The 22,362-nt window shown below is 36.2% G+C and overlaps 2 protein-coding genes across 3 annotated transcripts in view; one reads left to right on the top strand and one right to left on the bottom strand.

The window, feature by feature from the left end:
- Window positions 1-6,961, bottom strand: part of MAD1 (mitotic checkpoint family protein) — a 108,613-nt gene extending 101,652 nt beyond the window's left edge. The window contains exons 1-3 of one of the 2 annotated variants that reach the window (XM_088945326.1): window positions 6,630-6,961; window positions 2,205-2,304; window positions 1,516-1,676 (exon numbers count right to left, since the gene is read on the bottom strand). In XM_088945326.1, coding sequence (XP_088801452.1) covers window positions 1,516-1,676; window positions 2,205-2,304; window positions 6,630-6,797 — 429 coding nt within the window. In that variant the 5' untranslated portion in view covers window positions 6,798-6,961. The remainder of the gene's footprint in view (window positions 1-1,515; window positions 1,677-2,204; window positions 2,305-6,629) is intronic. The other variant, XM_088945327.1, reaches the window with a different exon arrangement.
- Window positions 6,962-13,168: 6,207 nt separating this feature from the next.
- On the top strand, window positions 13,169-16,014 carry RAD52-1 (cobalt ion binding protein). The gene is made up of 4 exons (XM_088946601.1): window positions 13,169-13,602; window positions 14,305-14,342; window positions 14,518-14,612; window positions 15,520-16,014. The coding sequence occupies exons 1-4, from the start codon at window positions 13,286-13,288 to the stop codon at window positions 15,661-15,663; spliced, it is 594 nt and encodes a 197-aa protein (XP_088802727.1). The 5' UTR covers window positions 13,169-13,285; the 3' UTR covers window positions 15,664-16,014.
- Window positions 16,015-22,362: the final 6,348 nt, after the last annotated feature.

The following is a 22,362-nucleotide window of genomic DNA, read 5'->3' as shown; positions in this document are numbered from 1 at the left end:
CCTTCATTTACGTCTCCGGCTCTGACTCCAACTCTATCTCTGATTCCGATTCCGATCCCGATTCCATATTCGTCAACGTCTCCGACTCCGGCTCCAACTCCGTCTTCATCTTCGTCTCTGACTCCAATTCCGACTTTGACTATGCAATTTCTATAGGAGCACCTCTTTGAAAGCTTTGATCAGCAACATCACACAAGCCATTAAGCTTGTGTAAAACCACGCACCTTAGCAAGCTCTCTGCTATACTGTTAAGAAAAGGTTTTCTGTTTCAGGGAAGCTTCGAAAAGAACCACCACTGAGTCAAGACAAGCTGAAAAGATTGCGCTGCAACTAAATCACCACACCCGCTGCAACCCCCCTCTCTCCTATTAAAAGCTTGCGCACAATGCACCCCTGTCGCATCATTTTTAGTTCTGCATGCAGCCGCTGCAACCCTCTCTTTCTTTCTGTTAAAAGCTTAGTATGAGTTTGTTTTTTCTTGCATAAAGAAGGGAGAGAAAAAAAACTGAAAAGGAAAGGAGAATTCAGCTGGGTTTGCATAGGCAACGTAAAAGCAAGCACGACATAGAGCAAGGATTGTGAGATTTTGAATAACAGTTGTATCATACTAATCTTCATCATTTCTGTCACTTTGAACAGCTTCAATGACAATGTCTCGCCCCCCTCCTGTCAGAGAGAGTGGTGGTTTCAGCACCGGTTCCGATTGTGGTGGAGATTCGGGCACTCGTGGTGGCGGTTCGGGCATTTGTAGAGGCTGTTCCCGGCTGACAGCACCTTTAGAGAAGAAGACTGAATCGACCGGTGAGTAGAAGTTGCAGCAGCGACAATGTTTTATTACACTGAAACAGGGGAGATGAGGTCGATGGGGAGAAGAAGAGCGGTAAGAGAGAGGGGGGGATAGAGAGGGAGAGGAAAAAGAGAAATGAAAAGAAATCAAGTTGGGTTTGAGGCTTTTCCGCCGATTGGAAAAGATGAACGGAGAAGCTCTTCCATCTTTAGTAGATCTGCACTCATCGAGTTGTGTTCGACGCTCCTGATCGTCAGTGCTACCTGTCATTCCCAAGAACCAGATTGAGCATCGGGTAGTGTTTCTAGCAGGCCCTCATTTTGAAATTTTAAAGAAGAATGATGGGCAAAATAGTCAATTTATTTTTCAGTTAACGGACAATAACAGCAAGGAAGATTTAGTCAATTGTCAGAAACAGTAGGGGTACTTTAAGACCATATGTAAACAGAAGGGGTAGTTTAAGAAAATTGCCCTAATAAATAATATACCTAAACAGAGTTAAAGCATCAAATAGATTTAACCTAACCTCTCATTTCTTATTTGACAACTACAATTCAAAAATAACAAGGTTGAAATAATGTTTTTTTCTTGAGATTGAAATAGAAACTAGTACCTATAGACATTAGCAAATTTGTTCCAAATACCAATATCATATCATCCAGCTTGATATTTAGTAATATTAACCAAAAGGCTTAACTGATCCAAGGTTAACAGAGAAAAACTAGTACCTCAAGTTCACTGTAAGATCTAATTTGTTTGTGCAGCCGTTCCTGAGAATCATTTACTTCTTTTAAAAGCTGCTCCTGCAGCGACTGTTCACGCCCTTTGGCAGCAGCAAGTTCTTGTTCTGCATAAAGGAACTGATCTCTGAATTTTTTCCTCTCAGCTTCTGTATCAAGTAAAAACGAGATGACAACAATAAAGTTATAAACTATTGTTCTTAGTGGATTGTATCAAGACAGAAGAGTTTAGAAAATGAATGGCATAAAATCATTCAATATCTACAAATAACACTTTCACCATTACTTGGTGTAATGGATCTCAGGCTTGCAAGTGTGAGAACGCAGGTTTAAGGTATCCACTTTATCCAAAAACTGCCAAAGATTAGGACCAACATTGGGTAGTGGCCTTTTTATATCAGAAGAATACATGGTGGAAAATATTTACATATAAACAAGAATGGAATGTTTGGAAATTCATGATTCCTGCAAAATACAATATATTACTAAATTGTCTAGCAAAATGCCATGTTAACAAAGTGGCATCACAGGAAGGTTTATCAAAGAAATCAAAATGTATCAACATTTTCCCTGGTTTGAATATTTAAAGTATAGATATTTGTAAGGGACGCATAAGTTTAGAGTATGGTAAGCAAGTGATGAGATTTAACAGCATCATAGAGCTTCTAACAACCCACCAGATTTACGAAGATCATCATTCAACATTTCCAGTCTGGATTGGTAATCACGAACTTGCTTCTCTGCACTACCCAATGCATCCAAAAACTCTGACTTAACCTAATAAAATGAAAAAACAAAATCCAAAGTATCAAGACAAACACTAGACTCAGCAAATCTTTAAACCAAGCAAGTTCTTGAATCAATAGAGTCCTGCAAAATTGCCATTTCACAACTAGCATTTCCAAAATAGCAAGAAAGCATGGATTTGTGATTCTTTATAAATAAATTAAAATATTCATGTGCTATTTTAAGGACAAAACCCAACAATATCATCATCATCATCATCTAAGCCTATCCCAACCATATCAAGTCGGCTACATGAATCCTGCTTCACCATTCCATTCTGTTCAAAGCCATATCCATTGCTAAACTATCGGCACATAAATTATTTCTGGCTACTTCTACCCATGTCCTTTTTAATCCACCTAGCCCTTCCATCCCCTTCAACTTGCAACAAATCACTTCTTCTCACAGGTGTTGTTGAAGGTCTTCTATGCCATGTGGCCAAACTATCTGCATCGACTTTCTTTCATTTTATCAACTATAGCTATTGGAGCTATGTCTACCCCTAAGTTCCTATAAATGCTCCATACAAAATAACTGGCCTTACAACTATCTCATAGAATTGTCCTTTTAATCGAGTGGTATTCGCTTATCACATAAAAGTCCGAATGCACTCCTCCATTTTGACCATCCTGCTTTAATCCTATGGGCAACATCCTCCTCAATCTCTCCCTGGTTATGAAATATTGAACCAATGTACCAGAAAAGGCCACATTGAGTTATTTATTGGTTTCCGGTCCTAAGTGTGCCCTGATTCTCCAATTCCTAAAAAGGAAGCTGAAACGTTGCCACGTGGAGAATGGATGGTCAAAAGTAGAACTTGAAAAATCTCTTAAAAAGGAAGCTGAAATGTTGCTTGCAAAGAAAGGGGGGCAGCAGATACCTATAAAAATGGAAAGGAGATCTCATTCAATCAAGATTGGATGGTGGAGAGAAAATCTTTTGCAGAGATAGTGTCAGGGAGGGCTGCCGTGTCAAACAAGGTAATTGAAGTGGATGTTAAGATGGCAAGTTTTTCAAATTCTAAGGATTTACAGAGGCGGTTGGATATGCAGATTAAGGAAAACGTCAAGCCAACCCGACCCAGTTCATTAAGAAGAGTGGATCCAAAATCTTATATTATGGTGTGTGACTCTTTAAAAAGTCATGTGCCCTGCTCACTTGGGTTGATGGGGGACAAAAATTTGGATCTATCATCGTCCCCATCAATTGTTCCTCCCTTCCAACCGAAGATGACAGCGGAGATGGAAAAGTTTCAGAGGTCAGTGGAGGTCTCACAGTATTCAGCTGAACAGATAGCCACAACCTTAGCTTAGAGACTGATTAGAGAGGAGCTTTCGACCACACCAGCTTGGCCAAACCCAAAGTTTATCAGAGAAAATAAAGAAGAGTCAGATACAGACAGCGACTGGGACGATATGCAGCCTGAAGGGGATGAAGAAATCAACCAACCGTTGAGTATGCGAAGTATAGACTTGACTAAGGCTTGCAAGAGAATGAGCGATGACGAATTAGTCACGCAAATACTTTTTGCTGAAGATTCTTCAAACGAAAGGAATCTATTGAAAGGGTATAGGCCAGGTAAGGCTCCTACAAATGTGAAGCGACTTCGCCAATGACCAAGCAAGAGGATTTAGGTAATCTTACATCAAAGCAACCGGCGGATAACATCACTCAGGGGTTGGATCGCAACCTGATGCAGAGCACAGGAGCACAGCACCCCCTTCCACAAGAAGCCGTGCAGCCTTCATCCTCATAGGACTCCAACCATCCTAAGTTTGCTTTGGGTGGGGCCTACAAAAGTTGTTAACAGTGAGTTGTCTACCCCTGTATTTCCTTCAATTTATGTTGGTCCTTTCTTTTCCTCGAAAACCTTTGCTAATAATGAAGTTTGTGTGTCCTCCCCTGTGTTTGCAAATCCAACCACAGTTCAGAAGCCAGTGAATGCTGAAAATCTTTTTGCCACAACACATAGAGGTGCAAAGGAGTCAAAGGAAACAGGGGAGGTAGGGGTGAGAAAGAAAGTTTTGGAGGTGGGAACAAAGAAGCAGACTTTACTAGAGGCAAAAGAAAAATAAAAGGTAGCATTTGCAGAACCAGGTCAAGTCAGGTGCCAATGATTGCAGAAAATATCTCTGCCACAAAGCTTGGAAGTGAATTGGATTCAGAGGAAGTGGAGGTGATAAGGGTTAAAGAGAAAGTTCTGGAACTAGGTACAGAGAATTTGACTTTAGTGGAGCCAAAAGAAAAAGAGAAGGAAGGGGAAGAGAGAGGACAGCAAGAAATCAAGAGTTCTTGCTCTAGTCTTGAAGAGGGAAGACAGGAAGTTAGAAAGAGACCAAAGAAATTAAGGGAGATGCCTAAGAAAAAAAGGAGAGCCGCCTTGGAGAAGCCCTTAGGTGTGAAGGCGTACACAAGGAAGGACAAAGGAAAGAAAAGGAAGAAGAGTGAAGTGGAAATGTTAGTTAGTGAGATAGAATATGATAGGGAAGAGAGCAGAAGAAAGGGTAGAAGAGGGGAAGCCTGTTAGTTACTGCTCAAAAGTTGGGGATCATTGTTGTTGCAGATGTGAAGATTATAAGCTGGATTCTGGAATGAGAGGGGTTTAGGGAGTGCAAAGAAAAGACGGCTAATTAGAGAAGCCCTCAGTAAGGAAAAATCACAGGTGGTGTTATGACAAGAAACAAAACTTCGGGAGATAGATAGGAGATGGATCAGGAGCATTTGGGGAGTTAGGGCTTAAGCTGGGTTTTTGCATCTTCATGGGGGGCCTCTGGAGGTATTCTCATCATTTGGAGGAATGAATAGTTGGAGGGTTTGGAAGAGCTAGTAGGGCAGTTCTCAGTCTCAATCAAATTTAGAAGGCTAACTGATGGTAAGGATTGGGCTTTGACAAATGTTTATGGTCCAAACTCCTATAAAGATAGGGTCCATTTTTGGGAAGAGTTGAGCACGATTAAAGGATTGTGGGAAGGACCATGGTGTTTGGGTGGTGATTTTAACATAACCTGGTTTTCAACAGAGACAAAAAATCCAAGCCAGAGAATGGATGGTGGAAACACACCCAAAAATTTTGCATGACATCTTTCAACCCTTTGGTGATGTGTACACATATACCGTGAAGAAAACCAAGTAGCAGATTCTCTCTCCAAGATAGGGAGTAGCTTACACAGAAATACAGTCTATAATTATTTTCTCAAACTCCCAGTTCATATTCAAGTCTTGTTTAAAAATGATGGTTCAGGTATTCTGTTTTTGTGTTTTTCTTGATTGGTGGATTTTAGAGTTTTTTTATTGTACATGATGTTTAATAACTATGGGGATGATCTCCTTGTATATATTTTTTTTCTGAGGGGTAAGGCTTTTACATCCCCAATCCCCCCCCCCCTCAAGTATTTCTTACCAATTTATTATTAGCAAAATTCAATGATGGCCACCACTCCATCAGGAGTAAAGTTTGGGGTTCAAAAAAATATGACTTTATATTTGTATTTAAATACTCTGATTTGTCATTTCTGATATTGGCATATTATATGTCCTTTTAGTAATTGATCTTTAGTCTTTTAGAATGTACTGTAAAATGCATCATGATACATGCGGAATTTGTACAAAGAAAGTTATCCTAGAGGTTCTTTTAGATAAGAGTTAAGAATTTAATTTAAGACATTTTAGCACTAATCTATAAGTCTGTAATTGTAAGTAAGCCTATGTAGGAGTAGGACTTGAACCTACAAGTACAACCTGCATGTTAAAAGATAACATGACGCCCTAGAGGCACAAGATGCACCTATCTACTTCAACCACCTTGCTTTAACTCTAGAGACACACACATTAAATGATCTAATAATCCATTCACTCTTGGCAACTAAAAAATTTTACAACCAAACTATAGCATATGTCCCCAATATTTCTTTTGCAAATAAAGGAAACTTTCTACAGATTTTCTATCACAGCCATCACTATCTAAAAACGGTAATAAATAGTAAATTTATTGTCAGTCTCTCAATTGTCGGTTCCAAATGCAAGCAACCGCAAACCTAAAATACCCCAGGCCCTGAGGCAATAAACGAGAGCCTGGAAAAGAGAAGAATCTGAACTAATTCCAATGGGTTTTCTTGAAGCTGAACTAATTAAGTAGCTCATGCAATTGATTTCAACACTCAAACCAAAGAGCCAAAAAAAATAACATAGAAGACATTAATCTCATATAAAAGCTTTTTTTGACGAACTTCTACTATGAAAAGTTCAATGAAATCAATAAGACCCGAAGTTGTTACAAAGGACAATAAATTGACTGTAGTGAATTTCGAGAGGGATACCATTTGGCGGCATTGGTAAGTGCAGAGCATCTGCTCACAGGGATCGTGAGAAGATTCCGGCACGGGGTCTTCATAGATGACTAGAGCGCGATTCGAACCGGGAGTCTCGTGGTCAGTGGCGCCGGAATCCACCTTGCGCTTCCTTGGAGGAGGAGTTCTAAGAATCATCTTTCGGACGCCTCTATCGTCTAGGGTACCTTTCTCCGCTGTTTTCTGTTTTTGCTACTTGATGCTTCTCTCTCTCTCTCTCTCTCTCTCTCTCTCTCTCTCTCTCTCTCTCCTGCGAAATGGAAGGGAAATGTTTTCATTGGCAGACTGATGGTTCAAAATGAAGGCGCCAATTTTTGCCATATTCATTGGTGCTAGAATGAGGGCCCAAAAGGCCCATAACATTTGGGCCTTGGCCATGCCATGGGAGAGTTCAGGTTTGGCCCACATATGAGTGGATGAGCCTCGCCATGCTGAGCCCAAGTAAGGGACATTCTTAAATGGGCCGTATATGAGGGAGAGGAGCAAATCCGAATTAAGTTGGATGGTTTACAATATTGATCGTGACGATGATAAAGTTCTTTTTGTTATTCTCACGCAAAGGTTGTTTTGTCCTACACTAATGTATACATATAATAGTCTTATCACATTTCTAATTGAGCCAAGTCAATCAAAGCCAACTCAAATATTATATTTAAACCCAGATTTGTTTTGATCGTTTTCCTCTCTGAAGACAGCTCTGGGTTCGCCGCTTGTAAGGAAAGAAGATGGAATCAGCTGCCTGTAAAAATGGAATCAGATATATTTTCTCAAAATTTTTACATTTTTTATTGATTTAAGAAAATGATGGAAACTTCTATAAAAAATCTACTAACATTTTTATATTTTATTTTCTTGTATTAAAAAATTCAAAAAGCAAATCTATCATTTTTTGTAATTTTCCTACATTTTTTACGTTTGGTTTTCTTGTACTTTTGTTATTTATTTGCATTTTTTGCTTTACTATATTTTTGTTGTTATTTTGTAATCTTTATAATTTTTCAATTTTTTTTGTGTTCTTTTTTGTAATTTTTGTATTTTCTTTGCATTTTATCATTTTTCTAAACGTTTCATATTGCAGTTTATACATTTTTCTGTATTTTTCTTATTTATTTGCAATCTTTGTGTTTTTCTATAATTTTTATAATTTCCTCAGTTTTTGTGCAATTTCTATTTTTCTTATCTTGTATTTTCTAAATTTCTGCATTTTTTGTATTTTTTGCATTTTCTGCAATTTTATATGTTTTTAACAGTCATCTATGTTTATGTGAAATGATAATTTCATTTAATTTTTTATCTTTTATATGAAATATATTTATCATTTTCATTGTTTTTGTGCATTTTTGTTTTTATTTGAAAATATATTTTTTGAATTCTTTTATCATTTTTATGTTTTCTTAGTTGATATTTCTATGTTTATTGCATTTGAAATAAAGAAAAAATAGAAAAAATGTTACACTTTGGGTTAGGATGGATCGTATAGGTGGGTCAAGATGGGCCATACGGGGTGGGTCAAGATTAGGGTGGGTTGTGACTCACTGGCATCAATAAATATAGGTGGTAAATGGGTTGAAGGATCAGTATGGATGGATTGATACTCAACCCACACCCGACCCAACCCTTTACCAATTTTCTGAGGATATCAAAGCTTTTCAGTGGATTTAGAAAAGTAAGTAATACTAATTTGTTATACTAATACCCCATTTAAAAGTTGGAGCCTACAAGTGAAGTGTAGAGAGTATATGATTATGCATACAAGAATTAGCGAACGAATTCCTTTATTAAACCTAGCAATGAATTCTCTCTTTTGCCATTGATCCTTTTCATCGTAGCCAGGTCTTTGGCGAGTTTTGAGGAAAGATGTTCCTCCAATAACCTCCCATTGAGAACTGCGTTAGAACTGTCACGTAAAATCAGACAGTGGATGGAAGGTAGCCAGGTCTTTTTGTTATTTTTATTTTTATTTTAGGGTGATTTTTCATTGACGAAAGGCCTAAACTGTCCATCTATTTGCTGGTGTGCGCCTCATCTAACTTCATATGTTGCTGATGTGTCTGATTTTCATTCCAAATGCAAAACGGTTTTATATGAACAGGAATTTAGGGCATTTTAATCTAGAAAAAAACAAAACCTTTTCCCGCTCATTGTTTTAGTTAAAAAAAAAAACAAAAAAACAAAAAACATATCTGATTTTGTAAAATCATCATACTTCATCATTTTTTATGTAAAAAGCCCTTATTAATATAACTAATACAAATTACTAAATTATTTTTATAACAAATTAAATTAATTATTTTAATTCATTCTCATTTTGACAAATCTCGATTTCAATCATTTTCATTTAAACCTCTCGTCAGAGAGCATCTGGATGTCGAAGGACAAAAACCTTTTGACTGAGGGTCACGAGTGATAGGTGGTTGTAATCTATCTATCTATCTATCTATATATATTAAAATTGGTCTATCCAAGTCAACATGCATGTCTCTCATTTGAGAGAAGCTATTCATCTATTTTCTCCATTTTTTATATTTTTCTTAATTTATTTTATTTTAAAAATATAAAACATTAATCATTGATTTTATTGATTAGATTAATAAAACTGCATTTAGAGAAAGACCTTTGGGTTTTCCGATGCCTCTTATTTTAATGCATGTTATTACTACATTTAAGAGAGAGAGAGAGAGAGAGAGAGAGAGAGTGAGTAATGGTAATAATATAATAGGTTAAGGTTAAACAATCAAGAAATTATTAATTTAAAAATCCACATAACTTCACTAAAAATAAATATTAATAAAACTTAATAAATATTAAAAATGTGTTTCAATTCCACTTAAACATCAAACTTAATAAAAGCTAATAAAAATATTAATTGATAGCTTTAAACTTGTAATAATATTATTAGATAACTTATGAGCTGAGACCTTTATTATTGTGCATAATGAATTCATTAAAATGATAAAAATTAATGAAAACTTAGAATGCAAAACCCATTTTATTAACAGTATTTTATTGCAAAACTTACTGAATAACAATGAAAAAAATACCAACAATTAATTAAAAAATAAGAAATTTAAATATAAAAATATTAATTGATAGTTTTAATTATATTGTTAGATAACTCTGTATTAATGCATTTTAATTAATTAATAAATTTTATGAGTTGAGAGCTTTATTGTGCATATTGAACTCATTAAAAATGATAAAAGTTAATGAAAGTTTAAAATGTAGAGCATGTTTTATTAACAATATTTTATTGCAAAATTACTCGGATGCAAAAATTACTAAATAATAATGAAAAATACCAACAATTAATTAAAAATTCTGAAAATTCTGAAAAGCCTAAACATAATTAAAACACTAAGAGTAATTAAAAAATACTTTAAATTAACAATATTTTATATTAATAAGGGCATATACTAAAAATTATTAAAAATATACCCAAGCCAGAAGTTATTGAAAAATATTGAAAATTAGCTGTATTTTTTATTAACTATGGTATTTATTTAGTTTTTTAATTTATGTTTACTGGAAGCGTATGCAAATTAATTTTGTAGTGACTAGTATGCAAAAATAAATGCTGAAAAAAACTGAAAATTAATGAAAAATACTCATATGCAACAATTACCAAATAATAATGAAAAAAACACCAAAATTTAATTAAAGATCCAAAAATTCTAAAAAACCTAAAGCTTAATTAAATACTAAAAAAATTAAGAAATTAAAAAATTAAATTAATTGTAATTTATTGAAAAAAAAACACTAAATAATAATGAAAAATTGATGCATTTTATTTATTAATAGTAATATAATTAACATTAGTTATTTTTAAACTATAATTAACAATAAATATAATTTAAGCTATAAATAGTAGAAAATTATATTTATTTGCCAAAAAATTACATTTAATTTGTTTTAGGCAAGAAATTAGCAATATTTCTAAAAATATGATAATTTCACGAAATTACTATATTTTAAATAAATATAGTCATTTAATAATTACAATATTTTAATAATTAATAATAATAAATAGCAACTCGTTTATAACTTAATTAAGCAACTATTTTCTTTTGAGTTAGGTCTAGTTGAGATATGCACCATGCCCACACATTGTCAGGGATAATGAGATTCAAAGTCTAATTGGGTATCAAACTTTTGGAGTCCAATGGTGGCTTTAGTAGATAGGGCCCAAGCTAAATAACCCATAATAAGCTCAACTTTGAAATTATATGCATATATGGTAAATATTATTATATAATATTTAAATAACAAAATTTATATTAATATGCATAGAAATGTTATATATATTTTTATAGTAGACTATAATTAAATAAAAAATTTAATTTATAAAAAAAAAACATAGTTTTGTAATTAACATGAGCCTCTTTATCAATAAAAAATGTTCAAGCCTAAGCCCGAGCTCAGCCCAACCATCGGGCCTAGATCTTAAGCCCAAGCCCAAAGCCCGACCTATACACAAAATGTCTTATTTTCAATATACTTTTATAAACTAATATTATATTAATTTGGTAATAATTTAATAAATTGGTAAACTAATTTATATTTCCTATTAATAAATAGATATTTATTAATAATTTAATAAGCATATATATATATATATATAACATAAGTATTTTTTTATATATGTAATAGTACTGGTCGGGCTTATTTGAGAAAGTTCAAGCTCGACCCACATGCCTGAAATTTTGTCCAAGCCTGAAAAATAATGGGTTAGGCCGGGCTGAGCCGTGAGGCTACTCGGCCCATGAATATGTCTAATTGTATACATAAAAAATCATATGAAATAAAAAATTAAACATCTTTTTCATCTTTTTTTTTTAAATTGACCTTTCATAGCTTGGCTTGGTCCAAGGCTCAGCCCATGGACCAACTTGGCTAGACCTAGCAATTGGGTTGGGTGGGTCGGTTCGGGTTGGGTCGATGTACTTCGGATTGATTTCAAGTCAAGTTGGGTTGTCAAGTGCTAGACCCTAACCCTAAATGTTCGGGTTAGGGTTGACCCATGGGTCAATTCGGGTCATTCCAAAAAATAATTAAAATTTAAAAAAAATAAAGAAAAATTACATGAAAATTTTTAAAATTAAAAGAATTAACATTGAAATTCCAAATATAAAATAAAAAACTTGAAACATTTAACAATTTAAATAGTAAACAATAAAAAGTAAAGACTAAATAGAAAAATTTAAAGAGTGTAAACTTCTAACAACGCATAAATAATCGACGAGTTGACCCATGACCCAATCCAACTCGATTTTTTTTTAGTTGGGTCGAATAGGGTCATTTTTACATTCGAGTAACTAAATATGAGACCCTAACCCTATTTTTTCGGGTTAGGTTGGGTCGGGTTCGCATGTTGGGTCAACTTTTTGCCAGGTCTAAAACCTGGCCCACGACACGACACAGACCTGTGCGGGCTCAGGCCATGGGCCGTGCCGAATTGACCCCCCAAATTATCCTAAGGGAGGGAGGCACTACCCAATACGTCTCATGGGCCAGCACAACATGGCCCACACTTTGTGAGGGCCAGATGCGGGTCGTGTTGTGCTGATCCAATATGACCCAATTTACACCTCTACTTGAACCCGCCAATACTAGGGACAAGGTGAGAAAATTTGAAGATTCCCCATCCTTGACGAGGAGTGGGGTGCGTTGCCCTTAAACTCGCTCGACACTGGGGAGTGGTTGCCTTGTCCTAAACCCGCTTGACACTAGGGACAGGGTGGGGATGGAGGAGAGTGTATTGACTATGGGCGTTTCTCGGGATTTAGAGTTATTACATCTATTCATTGAATAAGTGATGATCAAATGGTTCTTACTCAGAGAACCTTTGGACTTAGCTTAGGGCTTTATTGAATCGTCGTCGTTCTAGTATGAACATGAGGTTTCAATCGATTCATAGGGTCTCCACAAGAGAATTCCTATCACTAATAAACAATAAGAAATTCACATTACACATAAATAAAAATCACAAATCAAATAAAAAAATAGGGAATGAGAAGATTCAAGAGGCCTGCAACGATCAACATAAAGACAAATGAGCCGACTTGATATTTTGGAGGGATGGGGTGCCCTACCGTGAACCCACCCTATTGTCATTCTTATATAATTGTTAATTGTTAGTGAAATTAATAAAAATGTTAGTTTTTTGTAATTATTTCTATTTATTTAAAGCTAATCAAAATTTCATTTAAAACTAATAAAAGTAATAACAATTATTAAAATGACTACAAATTATTAATAAAACTAAATTTATTAAAAAATATTTATTTATTTTAAATTAACATTAATTATTTTCTGTAAATCAATATTAAATAAAAAATAAAATTATTAAAGTTTTAAATATTAAATACTTATAATTAAATAATAATAAATTTTGATTATTAATTTAATATTAATTAATAATAAATAAATTTATTAAATCTTTCGGATTTCCCGTGCATCGCACGGGTCCCCTCCAGTTGTTTCTTAAAATTCGGGGCAGCAAAATGTCGATCAAATGGTAATTTTGACTTCCATTTCCATAGGCATGTCCAAAACCCTAAAACTGGGGTTTTGTCTTCCGGAGTTCCGGTCATCTTTCTCTCAGAGGGAAAGAGCGGAAGAACTCTTTAATGGCGTCGTTTCTGATGAAATCCCTGTTCAAGTCTTCCACTCGTTGTTCTTGCTCGTCTTTAAAGTACCCTCTAAGACTGTCACCGCGGATCTCTTCTTGGTCTTACGCCAAAGCTTCTTCCGCTCCTGTGGCGAGCGAGAAGGAGAGTGAGGAGAGAGTGGTAGTCCCAATAGAACATTCCGAAGCTTCCGATGTTCCGACTTCTGGAATCAGTCGCCCGTTGTCGGAAGTTCTCAGAGAACTTAATAAAAGAATCCCGGATTCCCTCATCAAAGTTCGAATGGAAAATGGGTTATCCGTTAAATACGTTCCTTGGTAAGAACCTCTATCTGTATCTCACTCTCAATCAGATTGGATTAGTTTGGTAAACTTTGAATCTAGAACTTCTTGAAGAAAACTCTGAAAAAATTGTGAATTACAAATGAAAGAGGATTGTGAATTCAGGGAAAACATGATTAGCATCTACATACAAGAAAATGTGTAAGAAATGGTTTTGATTGGGAGTTTTCATGCTCTTTTTCATGATTATTTTGAGAGTGTCTATGTTTCATTGTGACATTTCGGTTTGCCTAGAAGAGAATTTCTGATTCATGTCCGTGGTTCTTCTTCTTTTACTAAGAAATCTTTGGTTGCATGCCCATATTTTTCTTCATTTTCTATATACTGGTTTCTTGATAGTAAATTGGTAATGATGTAGGGCCATTGCTTGGTGCAATGGTAAAATATCGGGCTGACAAGAGTGAGAACGCGGGTTCGAGTCTGAGAGCGACCACTTTGTAAGAAATGAATGCTAAAGGTTAAGGTCCTATCCAGTTTATTACCCTTCCCAAGGCCCTGAATAGCTGGCCCTTAGAGAGTAATGATCCTTTTTGGATCTTTATTTGACTCTATAAAAAACCAGAGGATTGTTCTAGTAGTTCTGCATGGCTAGTTTTCAGTAATTTTTACGAACCTAGCATATATTTGTTGGAATGCTTTAAACTTGGATTTGAATGATCTGTTTTTCACTCCTTGCAGGCATGTTATCAATCGGATCATGAATTTACATGCTCCAGGTTTATTTTAGATCTTAATTTCTCTCTCATATTGCTTTCTTTTTCATTTAAACAATTACAATTGATTTTCATTTATTCATCTAATTTTTTTTTTGGGTAGAGGACTAGAGGGGGATGTGTACTTTAGAGTATCAAATTGTACAACTCTGAAAGTATCTCATGTTCACCATTGTAGAATGGTCTGGTGAAATTCGAAGCATCACCTATTCTGCTGATGGGAAGTCGGTATCAGTTGTCTATCGTGTAACACTCTATGGGACTGATGCTGAGGTACCACTTCACTTTATATTTTTCAGGAGTTTTTGTATTTTTGTGTGCATGTTTACGCATGGTTGGCATGTTTTTTATGCTGTGCTTGAACTTTTAGCATTGGAAAATATTTTTAAAAATTTTGATTAGTTGTTTCCTATTTTTCAAAGACAGGTTTGCATGTGAAGTAGTTTTCACTGCTTAGTTTCATATGTGTGACTATTTGCTATCATCCTAAGTTCTTACTGCCTTAAACGATATCTTCTGAAAGAAAAAAAAACTGATTCGATGCTTGAAAAGAATCCCTAATATGGCTTCCCCTTTTCAAAAACTGGGTTTCCAATTCCAAATCTGGAAAACTTCATTTAACTATAAAGGATTCAGTGGATGTATGGAAAACTCAATAGAGTTCTCATAGAATTAAAAAATAGATTGTTCCAAAAGCATTTTAAAATCAGTTGTAAAGCAACAAAAAAAAGGGTCCACTTGGTGTTGGTCTCTAGATGAGTTCATGTTAATATAAAATTTTTCAACATATTCATCTGAGCTTGTTATCTAAAATTATATTTATCAAGTACTCCACTCAAATTCATTTTTCCTGATTCTTTTGTTCTCATGCAAATATCTCTAGTTTCCATGTGTTTGACTTTGCCATTTGAGTTTGATTATTTCCAGTTATTAAAAATATTTGATTTTCTCTTAAATATGTACTTTTGACTACCCTAAATCTAAGTGTTGTATTGAGTTGTAACAAAAAAAGTTCTTTATTTTACCTTTGTAGGATTTGCCAGATTATCTTAAAATTTATAATGCTTTCAAATGTCTTTAAACCATTAAAGAGTAATTAAAAATGTATCTTAAGAATTTGGGAGAAAATGAAGGAATTATTATAGATATCTAATTCAGTTGACTTGGCTACTTGGAAAAGATTTTTAGGGAATCGACTGGCACTGCCTCTGTTGATGATACAAATTTCGGGGACCCTGTTCAAAAGGCAGAATCAATGGCATTTCGTCGAGCTTGTGCACGTTTAGGGCTTGGGCTTCATCTTTATCATGAAGATTTGTCATAGGATGACCATATAATCCCTTTTCAGACTATGGGCAATTTTGGCTTTTCTATCAGCACCATACTCAAACTATAGTTTCTAAGGAATCGTGAAACAAGATGTGGGCTTGTTCATGATACAGATTACAAAGGTTTCCTTCAAAGACAGGAGCAATGCTTTCCTTGCTTCCAAGCCTTGGACTTTTTTTTTTTTATCATGAAGATGCGTTGTAATGTTATAGTTTGACATCCACCCCTTTTTTTTCTTTTCAAAAAAAAAAAAAGAAAAAAGAAAAAAGAAAAGAAACATCTATTCTTGTAGTTATCTTGATCTTCTAGCGCCTTTTGTGGTAGTCCATTCTGGCTCTTTTAGTTATCTTGATCTTCTAGTTGATGCATGCAAACGTGTTTGAAACATCTATTCTTGTATCTATTACCGGCACATACATTTCCATGTAAATGTAAATGGTTTGCATGAAAAAGGTATCTAAAACATTATAAACACCAAGAACAATTTAGCTGGTAAGAAAACCCATCTAGGAACAACTTATGACAAGAACCCTTTCTTTAAGTGAGAATCTATTTCAAGGGTTCTTTTGGTCAATTCTATCGAGTTGAAGACTTGCCATAGAAAACACTATCGAGTTGAACATGAATCTCTTTTGCTTCCTTTAGGCCTCCTAAAAAATATCTGTTTAAGCTCTCATATCTTTTGAATAGATTTGTAACATTTGTTGCTTTACTCTCAAAACAAATGAAAGAAATAAAAAAGAAAAAGTACAGTTACTGAACCATGAGCTTTTTAAGTAGTGAATTGTAGTCTGCAAATTGATTCAGAGCCAGGTAAATTTTGAGGGAGGTATGCTTGGAGAGAGTTTTTTTGGGAAGATAAATCAAAAAGAAAATTCATTAAATATAAGAAGAGAGGTAGAATGCAGCAGGTGACAAGGCATCACCCACAAAGCCAGATTACAAGCAGTAAAACAAAAAGGAAAACAGAACAGACACTCTTCTTAACAGGGACTCAAAGAAGCCCAAAATTCAGAATCAAAGCGTTCTCTCTTAGAATTTCTGGACTCTGGAAGATTCAGCATCTAATCCACCAGCCCCGAACCGGTCACAGCACATAATTGATCCTTCTTCCTTTCTTTGTTATTAAAGATTCTTCTAATCCTTTCTTCTAATCCTCGGATAGAGAATTTGGAAGAGGGGATAATGATAGCACTTTGGGGGTGTTATGATATGGCTTTTAATTTGTCCTTGGGGGGTGGTAGGTGTGTTTGCATGGATGAGAAAGATTGCTTTGGGGTAATTTTATGGAATTTGTTAAGTGTTCTTTGTATTTTAATGAATACTTTTTTCTATGAAAATGCATGAATTGTCTAGTTAGATATTAGATAGAAGATCGTAGTTGGTGGCGTATACTGAATGCATGTGGGTGTTGAATATGTCAAAAATCTCATAACTAGCTATGAACTTCTGTAGTGCATAGGCTTGAGTTTCAATTCCCACTCGATGTATCATGTATGGAGGGTGATGATATCAGATATGCATTCGTATTTAGGATTTAAGAAGTCCAAAACATATGCATACCCTACACTAGAACTAGAATATATTAGGTTGAGGAAAGTGAGTTTCCTGGGATGTTTGACAAGTCATTTTAGGAAGATCTTCTGACAGCCCAAATGACCGAAAGACACTAAGCTTGTCTTTAAAGATCAATACCGCTTGATAAGTATTCGGATATACCAAGCTGTTTAATGAAAGGTTTTACATGGCAAGACAGGAGCATCTGCGAGCTTTCTTACTTGTAATTACCCATACCTTTCTGCTTTGTTATATAGAATTATGCATTGAATGTATCGGTTCTAGTGGTTGATGTTAGAACACTTGTGGGAGGGAGATCAGTTTTCAGTTACGATGGAACTTCATCAAAGTGCACGTGGTCCTTATTCATGGATAAATTGACCAAACAAGTTCGGATATGCTGACAGTAGCACCTTGCTGGCCAAATGTGCGGCTGCAGTCCTGTGACCAGCAATGTGTTGTGGTGATTTGATCTAGACGCTCACCCAATGTGTTTGAACCGTTGTTCACTTAGACAGTCAGACCGATTGGCCTAGAAAACGTTCAAGTAACTGGCCAAATGCGCTAACTAACATGGCTTTGTCCATGTTAAATTTTTCCACTTTGTCAATGTACTTTTCTTGTAATAGTCATAGTTTTTTGCTCCTCCTGTTCTTCATGATCAATACCACCTAAGTTTCCACTTGAAGCATTATCATCATTAACCACATTATTTTGTAAATCTTCTCTATTTTTACCATGCACAATAGAGGAAGGAGCTGGATCCAAATTAGCAAAGCTTTCAGACTTTGACTGTGACTTAGTAATGTTTTTAGGTTCAATTATTTGATCTTCAAGAAAGATCACATCTCTACTTTTTATTAATTTCCTGTCAACTGAATTCTATAACTTGTACCAAATTTTTTTATCCGCATAACCCAAGAAAATGCATTGCTTGGATTTTCCATCAAGTTTGGACCTTTCATCTTTGAGAATATGCACAGGTGCTTTGCAACCAAATACTCGTAGGTGGTTATAAGAGACATTTCTCCCTATACACACCTTTTCTAGCATATTTCCATTCAAAACAATTGAAGGAGACGAGTTAATTAAATAACAAGCAGTACACATTGCCTCTTCCTAAAAAGATTTTAGTAATTTAGCATGTGAAAACATACACGTAACTCTTTTGTCAATGGTGTGGTTCATCCGTTCAGCCACACCATTATATTGTGGTGTCTTTAGAACGGATTGTTCATGCTGAATATCATTGTTTTTGCAATATTCCTCAAATGGACCAATGTATCACATCCATTATTTGTATGGATGCATTTGAGGAGTTTATCTGTTTCTCTTTCAACTCTAGCATTAAAATGTTTGAATATCTCCAAGACTTCCATTTTTATGTTTCATGGTATATGCCCATACTTTTCTAGATGCATCATTAATCAATGTAACAAAGTAGGAGGCATCACCAAGTGACTTGGCTTTTATGTCACATACATCAAAATGAATCAATTTTAAAACATTTTGCTTTCGATGAGGAGGATTTTTTTAAAAAACAATAAACACATGAATCTAAATGCGTACCTTTCAAGCTAGGGAGGTGTTGTTTGTTGGAAAGAGATTGAAGTCCTTTCTCACTCATGTGACCAAGCCGCTTATGTCATAAGTTGGAGGAGCCCTTTTTTATAATATTTACATGTTCCTTTTGTAAAAGGATACAACATCGTCACCCCTTTGCCACTATTAGAGATCTTTTGGTGAACTTCCATTTTCCTTCACCAAAATTGTTGTTGTAACTTTTTTCATTTAATTTTTCTGAAGAAATTAGGTCAAAACGAACATCCAGTATGTGCCTCACATCCTTGAGAACCAATTTACAACCAATATCGGTCTCTATTTGTAAATCACCTAACCCCACAATTTTTTATGTGTAGTTGTTACCAATTCTTACAACACCAAAATCACTTGATTCGTAAGTAGTAAAGAATTCATTGTGTGGAGTAGCGTGGTATGAAACACCAGTATCAATAATCCAATTTGTGTCTTGGAGGTTAAAACAAGACTCTTCACAACCTGCAAAAATCATAACCTCACCATCTGAAACAATTGTAGTCGTTTCCTTTCCTTCTTTCTTTTTTCATTTTTTTGTCCCTTTTTAATTTTCTGCATTCTCTGTTGAAGCATCTTGGCTTGTTACACTAATGGGAAGTGATATCCTTTCTTGACTTGGATTTACCTCTAGACCTGTCACGGTTGTATGGATCTTAACTTTGATTTCTACCCCGATTTTCTGTAAGAAGTGCATTTAATTTTCTAGTGTCTAATGATTTCCTTTTAATTTCCTCTTTGAGAAAATTGATTCTTACAATACTCATTGAAGCTAGCTGATTTACAACATCTTGCACTTGGTTCAAGTGTTCGGTAATGGAAAAACCCTCATTGTACTTCAAATTTACAAAATTTTTTATTAAGAAAGCCTTATTGCTAGCGGTTTTCTTCACATACAAATCTTCCAACTTGTTCTAAAGTGGAACAGTTGAAATTTCATTTGCCATAAGATGATAAATACTATCGTCCAACCATTGCCAGATACATGTAACGACGATATTGTGGGCTTAGAAGTATGGGCGGACCTTGCGAGCTGCTCTGATTAGCGCGTATGCTAATTTCTCGATCTCTGAGTACATGGTTTCTGCATCCTACAAAATTTTACTAACATAGTAGATGGGTCGTTGGATCCGATCTACTTCTTTGATTAGTACCGAGCTGACCACATCGTTGCTCTCGGAGATGTACAACTTTAATACATCCCCTTCCTCGGGTCGAGTTAAAATTGGGGCAGTACCCAAATATCTTTTCATCTCGTCGAAGGCGAGTTGACATTCTTCAGTCCATTCTTTAGTCCTTGCTCTTTTTTATGGCTTTAAAAAAGGGTAGGCAGCGATTTGCTAACTTGGACATGAAGCGGCTCAAAGCGGCTATCTGGCTAGTTAGCTTCTGAACCTCTTTTATTTTGTGGGGTGGTCTCATATCTATGATGGCTTTTATTTTATCCGGGTTGGCCTCGATGCCACGTCGGTTGACTATATAGCCTAGGAATTTTCCTGAGGTGACTCCGAAGACACACTTGTTTGGATTTAACTTCATGTTATATTTTTGTAAAATTTGGAAAATACTTTTTAAATCATTCAATAAAAAGTTCGAAAACTGGGTCTTCACGACCATGTCATCAACATAACACTATTTTGTTGCCGATTAACGACTAAAAAATCTTATTTACAAGGCGTTGAAAGGTTTCCCCGACATTTTTTAATCTTAAGGGCATGACCTTGTAACAGTATAACCCAAGCTCAGTTATGAAGGCGGTATTCTCTTCGTCAGCAGGGTCCATCCTAATCTGGTTGTAACCAGAATAGGCATCCAGGAAGCACAACAACTCTTGCCTTGAGGTCACGTCCACTAGGTGGTCAATATTGGGTAGCGGGAAGCAATCTCTTGGGCAGGTTCTATTCAGGTCGGTGTAATCGACGCACATGTGCCACTTGCCATTGGCCTTTTTTACCAGAACTGGGTTAGCTACCCAACTCGGGTAATGGACTTCCCTGATGAAGTCTGCCGTTAGGAGCTTCCCAACCTCTTCATCGACTACCCTCCAACGTTCCGGGGCAAGGTTGCGCTTCTTCTGTTTTACTGGCCTGACTAAAGGGTCGGTGTTCAATTTGTGAGTTATAACTTTTGAATCAATTCCGGGCATTTCTGTTGTGGAACAAGCAAAAATATCTAAGTTTTCGAGTAAGAAACTTACTAGCTGGGAGCGGAGTGGTTCGTTGGTCGAGACACTGATCTGGAGTGTCTTGGCCGGTTCATCAACAGAGACCCGTATGTTGATCGTCTCCTCTATCGGGGAAGCTCTTTCGTTGGTGTATTTCGCAGGTCGCTCAAGCTAGGCATCTTCTGCTAGCTTTGCCTTCCCTTTGAGAGCAACTATGTAGCATTTGCGCGATTTGAGTTGGTCACCTCGCACGATTCCCACCCCCAAAATCAGTTGGGAACTTCATCGCCAGATAGTAAGTGGATACTACTGCACGTAGAACATGTGTGATGGGCTGACCTACTATGGCGTTATAGGGGGAGGGAGTCACGACTACCAAGAAGGTGTGCTCAAACTGCATGATGTTTGGCCATGTGCCGACTTCTACAAGTATTGTGACTCGCCCGAGAGGTCTGACCTCACCGTTGAACTCTAATAAAGGGGTGTCTACTGGTTTAGGTCACTCTGCTGTAGCGGTAATTTATCGAACGTCTCTTTGAAGAGTATGTTGTCTAAGCTGCCCGAGTCTACCAATATCCGTTTTACTTCGAAATCATTGATCCGCAGCTTTATTACCAGGGCATCGTCGTGAGGATACTGGATCCCTCGTGCATTGTCCTTAGTTAAGTATATTGATCCTTCAAGCCGAGGTCATTTTGGCAGGTTTTCTTCTTCATTTTCTAGCTTGCGCATCGAGGTCCTTCCGGATGCCGATGTACACCCTACAATGATGGACCCGTCAGTAATCATGTTAATTACCCCACGTACCGGTCTCTCTTCTGGCAACTGTCGTAGCGGTTGCTCGTTCTGCCTATTGGCTTCTCGGGCTTTCCTCCTTTGATCTCTTTGTCGGTCCGCCTGCCGGTCTGTCTGTCTCATCTCTTCGTGTAAGATGAAATTCTTCAGGTATTCGCATCGGATGAGTTCCTCGATCTCATCGCGAAGGTTCCTGCAGTTCTCTGTACTGTGCCTGTGATCTCGATGAAAGTGATAGTAAACGTTCGGGTTTCTTGTTGTTGGGTCTCCCCTTAACTTGGGAGGCCATTTGACGAAGGAGGAGTACTTAATGGCCATTATGATCTCTCCCCTTTTAGCATTCAAGGGTGTGTAGTTTGTTCTCTCCATAGGAGGGGTCTTGGAGCGTCGACCTGATTTATGAGATCGCGAGGTGGACCGACTTCTAGAGTTGTTTCTTCCCCTGCTCGGGGACTTGCTTTTCTTCTTCTTCTGTCTACCATTGCTCGCTCCTTCACTTTCTCTCTTCCTCTTCTCCGGTGGTGGGTTATCAACCTTCTGATTGATCTCCTCCTCGGTGCCAATGAACTGATCTGCTAGCTTAAG

Source organism: Nelumbo lutea, chromosome 5 (assembly GCF_056320005.1).
Source record: "Nelumbo lutea isolate HS-2025 chromosome 5, American lotus-T2T, whole genome shotgun sequence".
NCBI lineage: Eukaryota > Viridiplantae > Streptophyta > Magnoliopsida > Proteales > Nelumbonaceae > Nelumbo > Nelumbo lutea.
Note: the sequence above shows the minus strand (reverse complement) of the source record. Positions and strands in the feature narration are given on the sequence as shown.

Coding starts and splice junctions, on each gene's coding strand:
- RAD52-1 (XM_088946601.1), top strand. CDS start 13,286: ATGGCGTCGTTTCTGATGAAATCCCTGTTCAAGTCTTCCACTCGTTGT. Junction 13,603..14,304: donor TCCGTTAAATACGTTCCTTG/GTAAGAACCTCT, acceptor CACTCCTTGCAG/GCATGTTATCAATCGGATCA. Junction 14,613..15,519: donor TCTATGGGACTGATGCTGAG/GTACCACTTCAC, acceptor TACTTGGAAAAG/ATTTTTAGGGAATCGACTGG.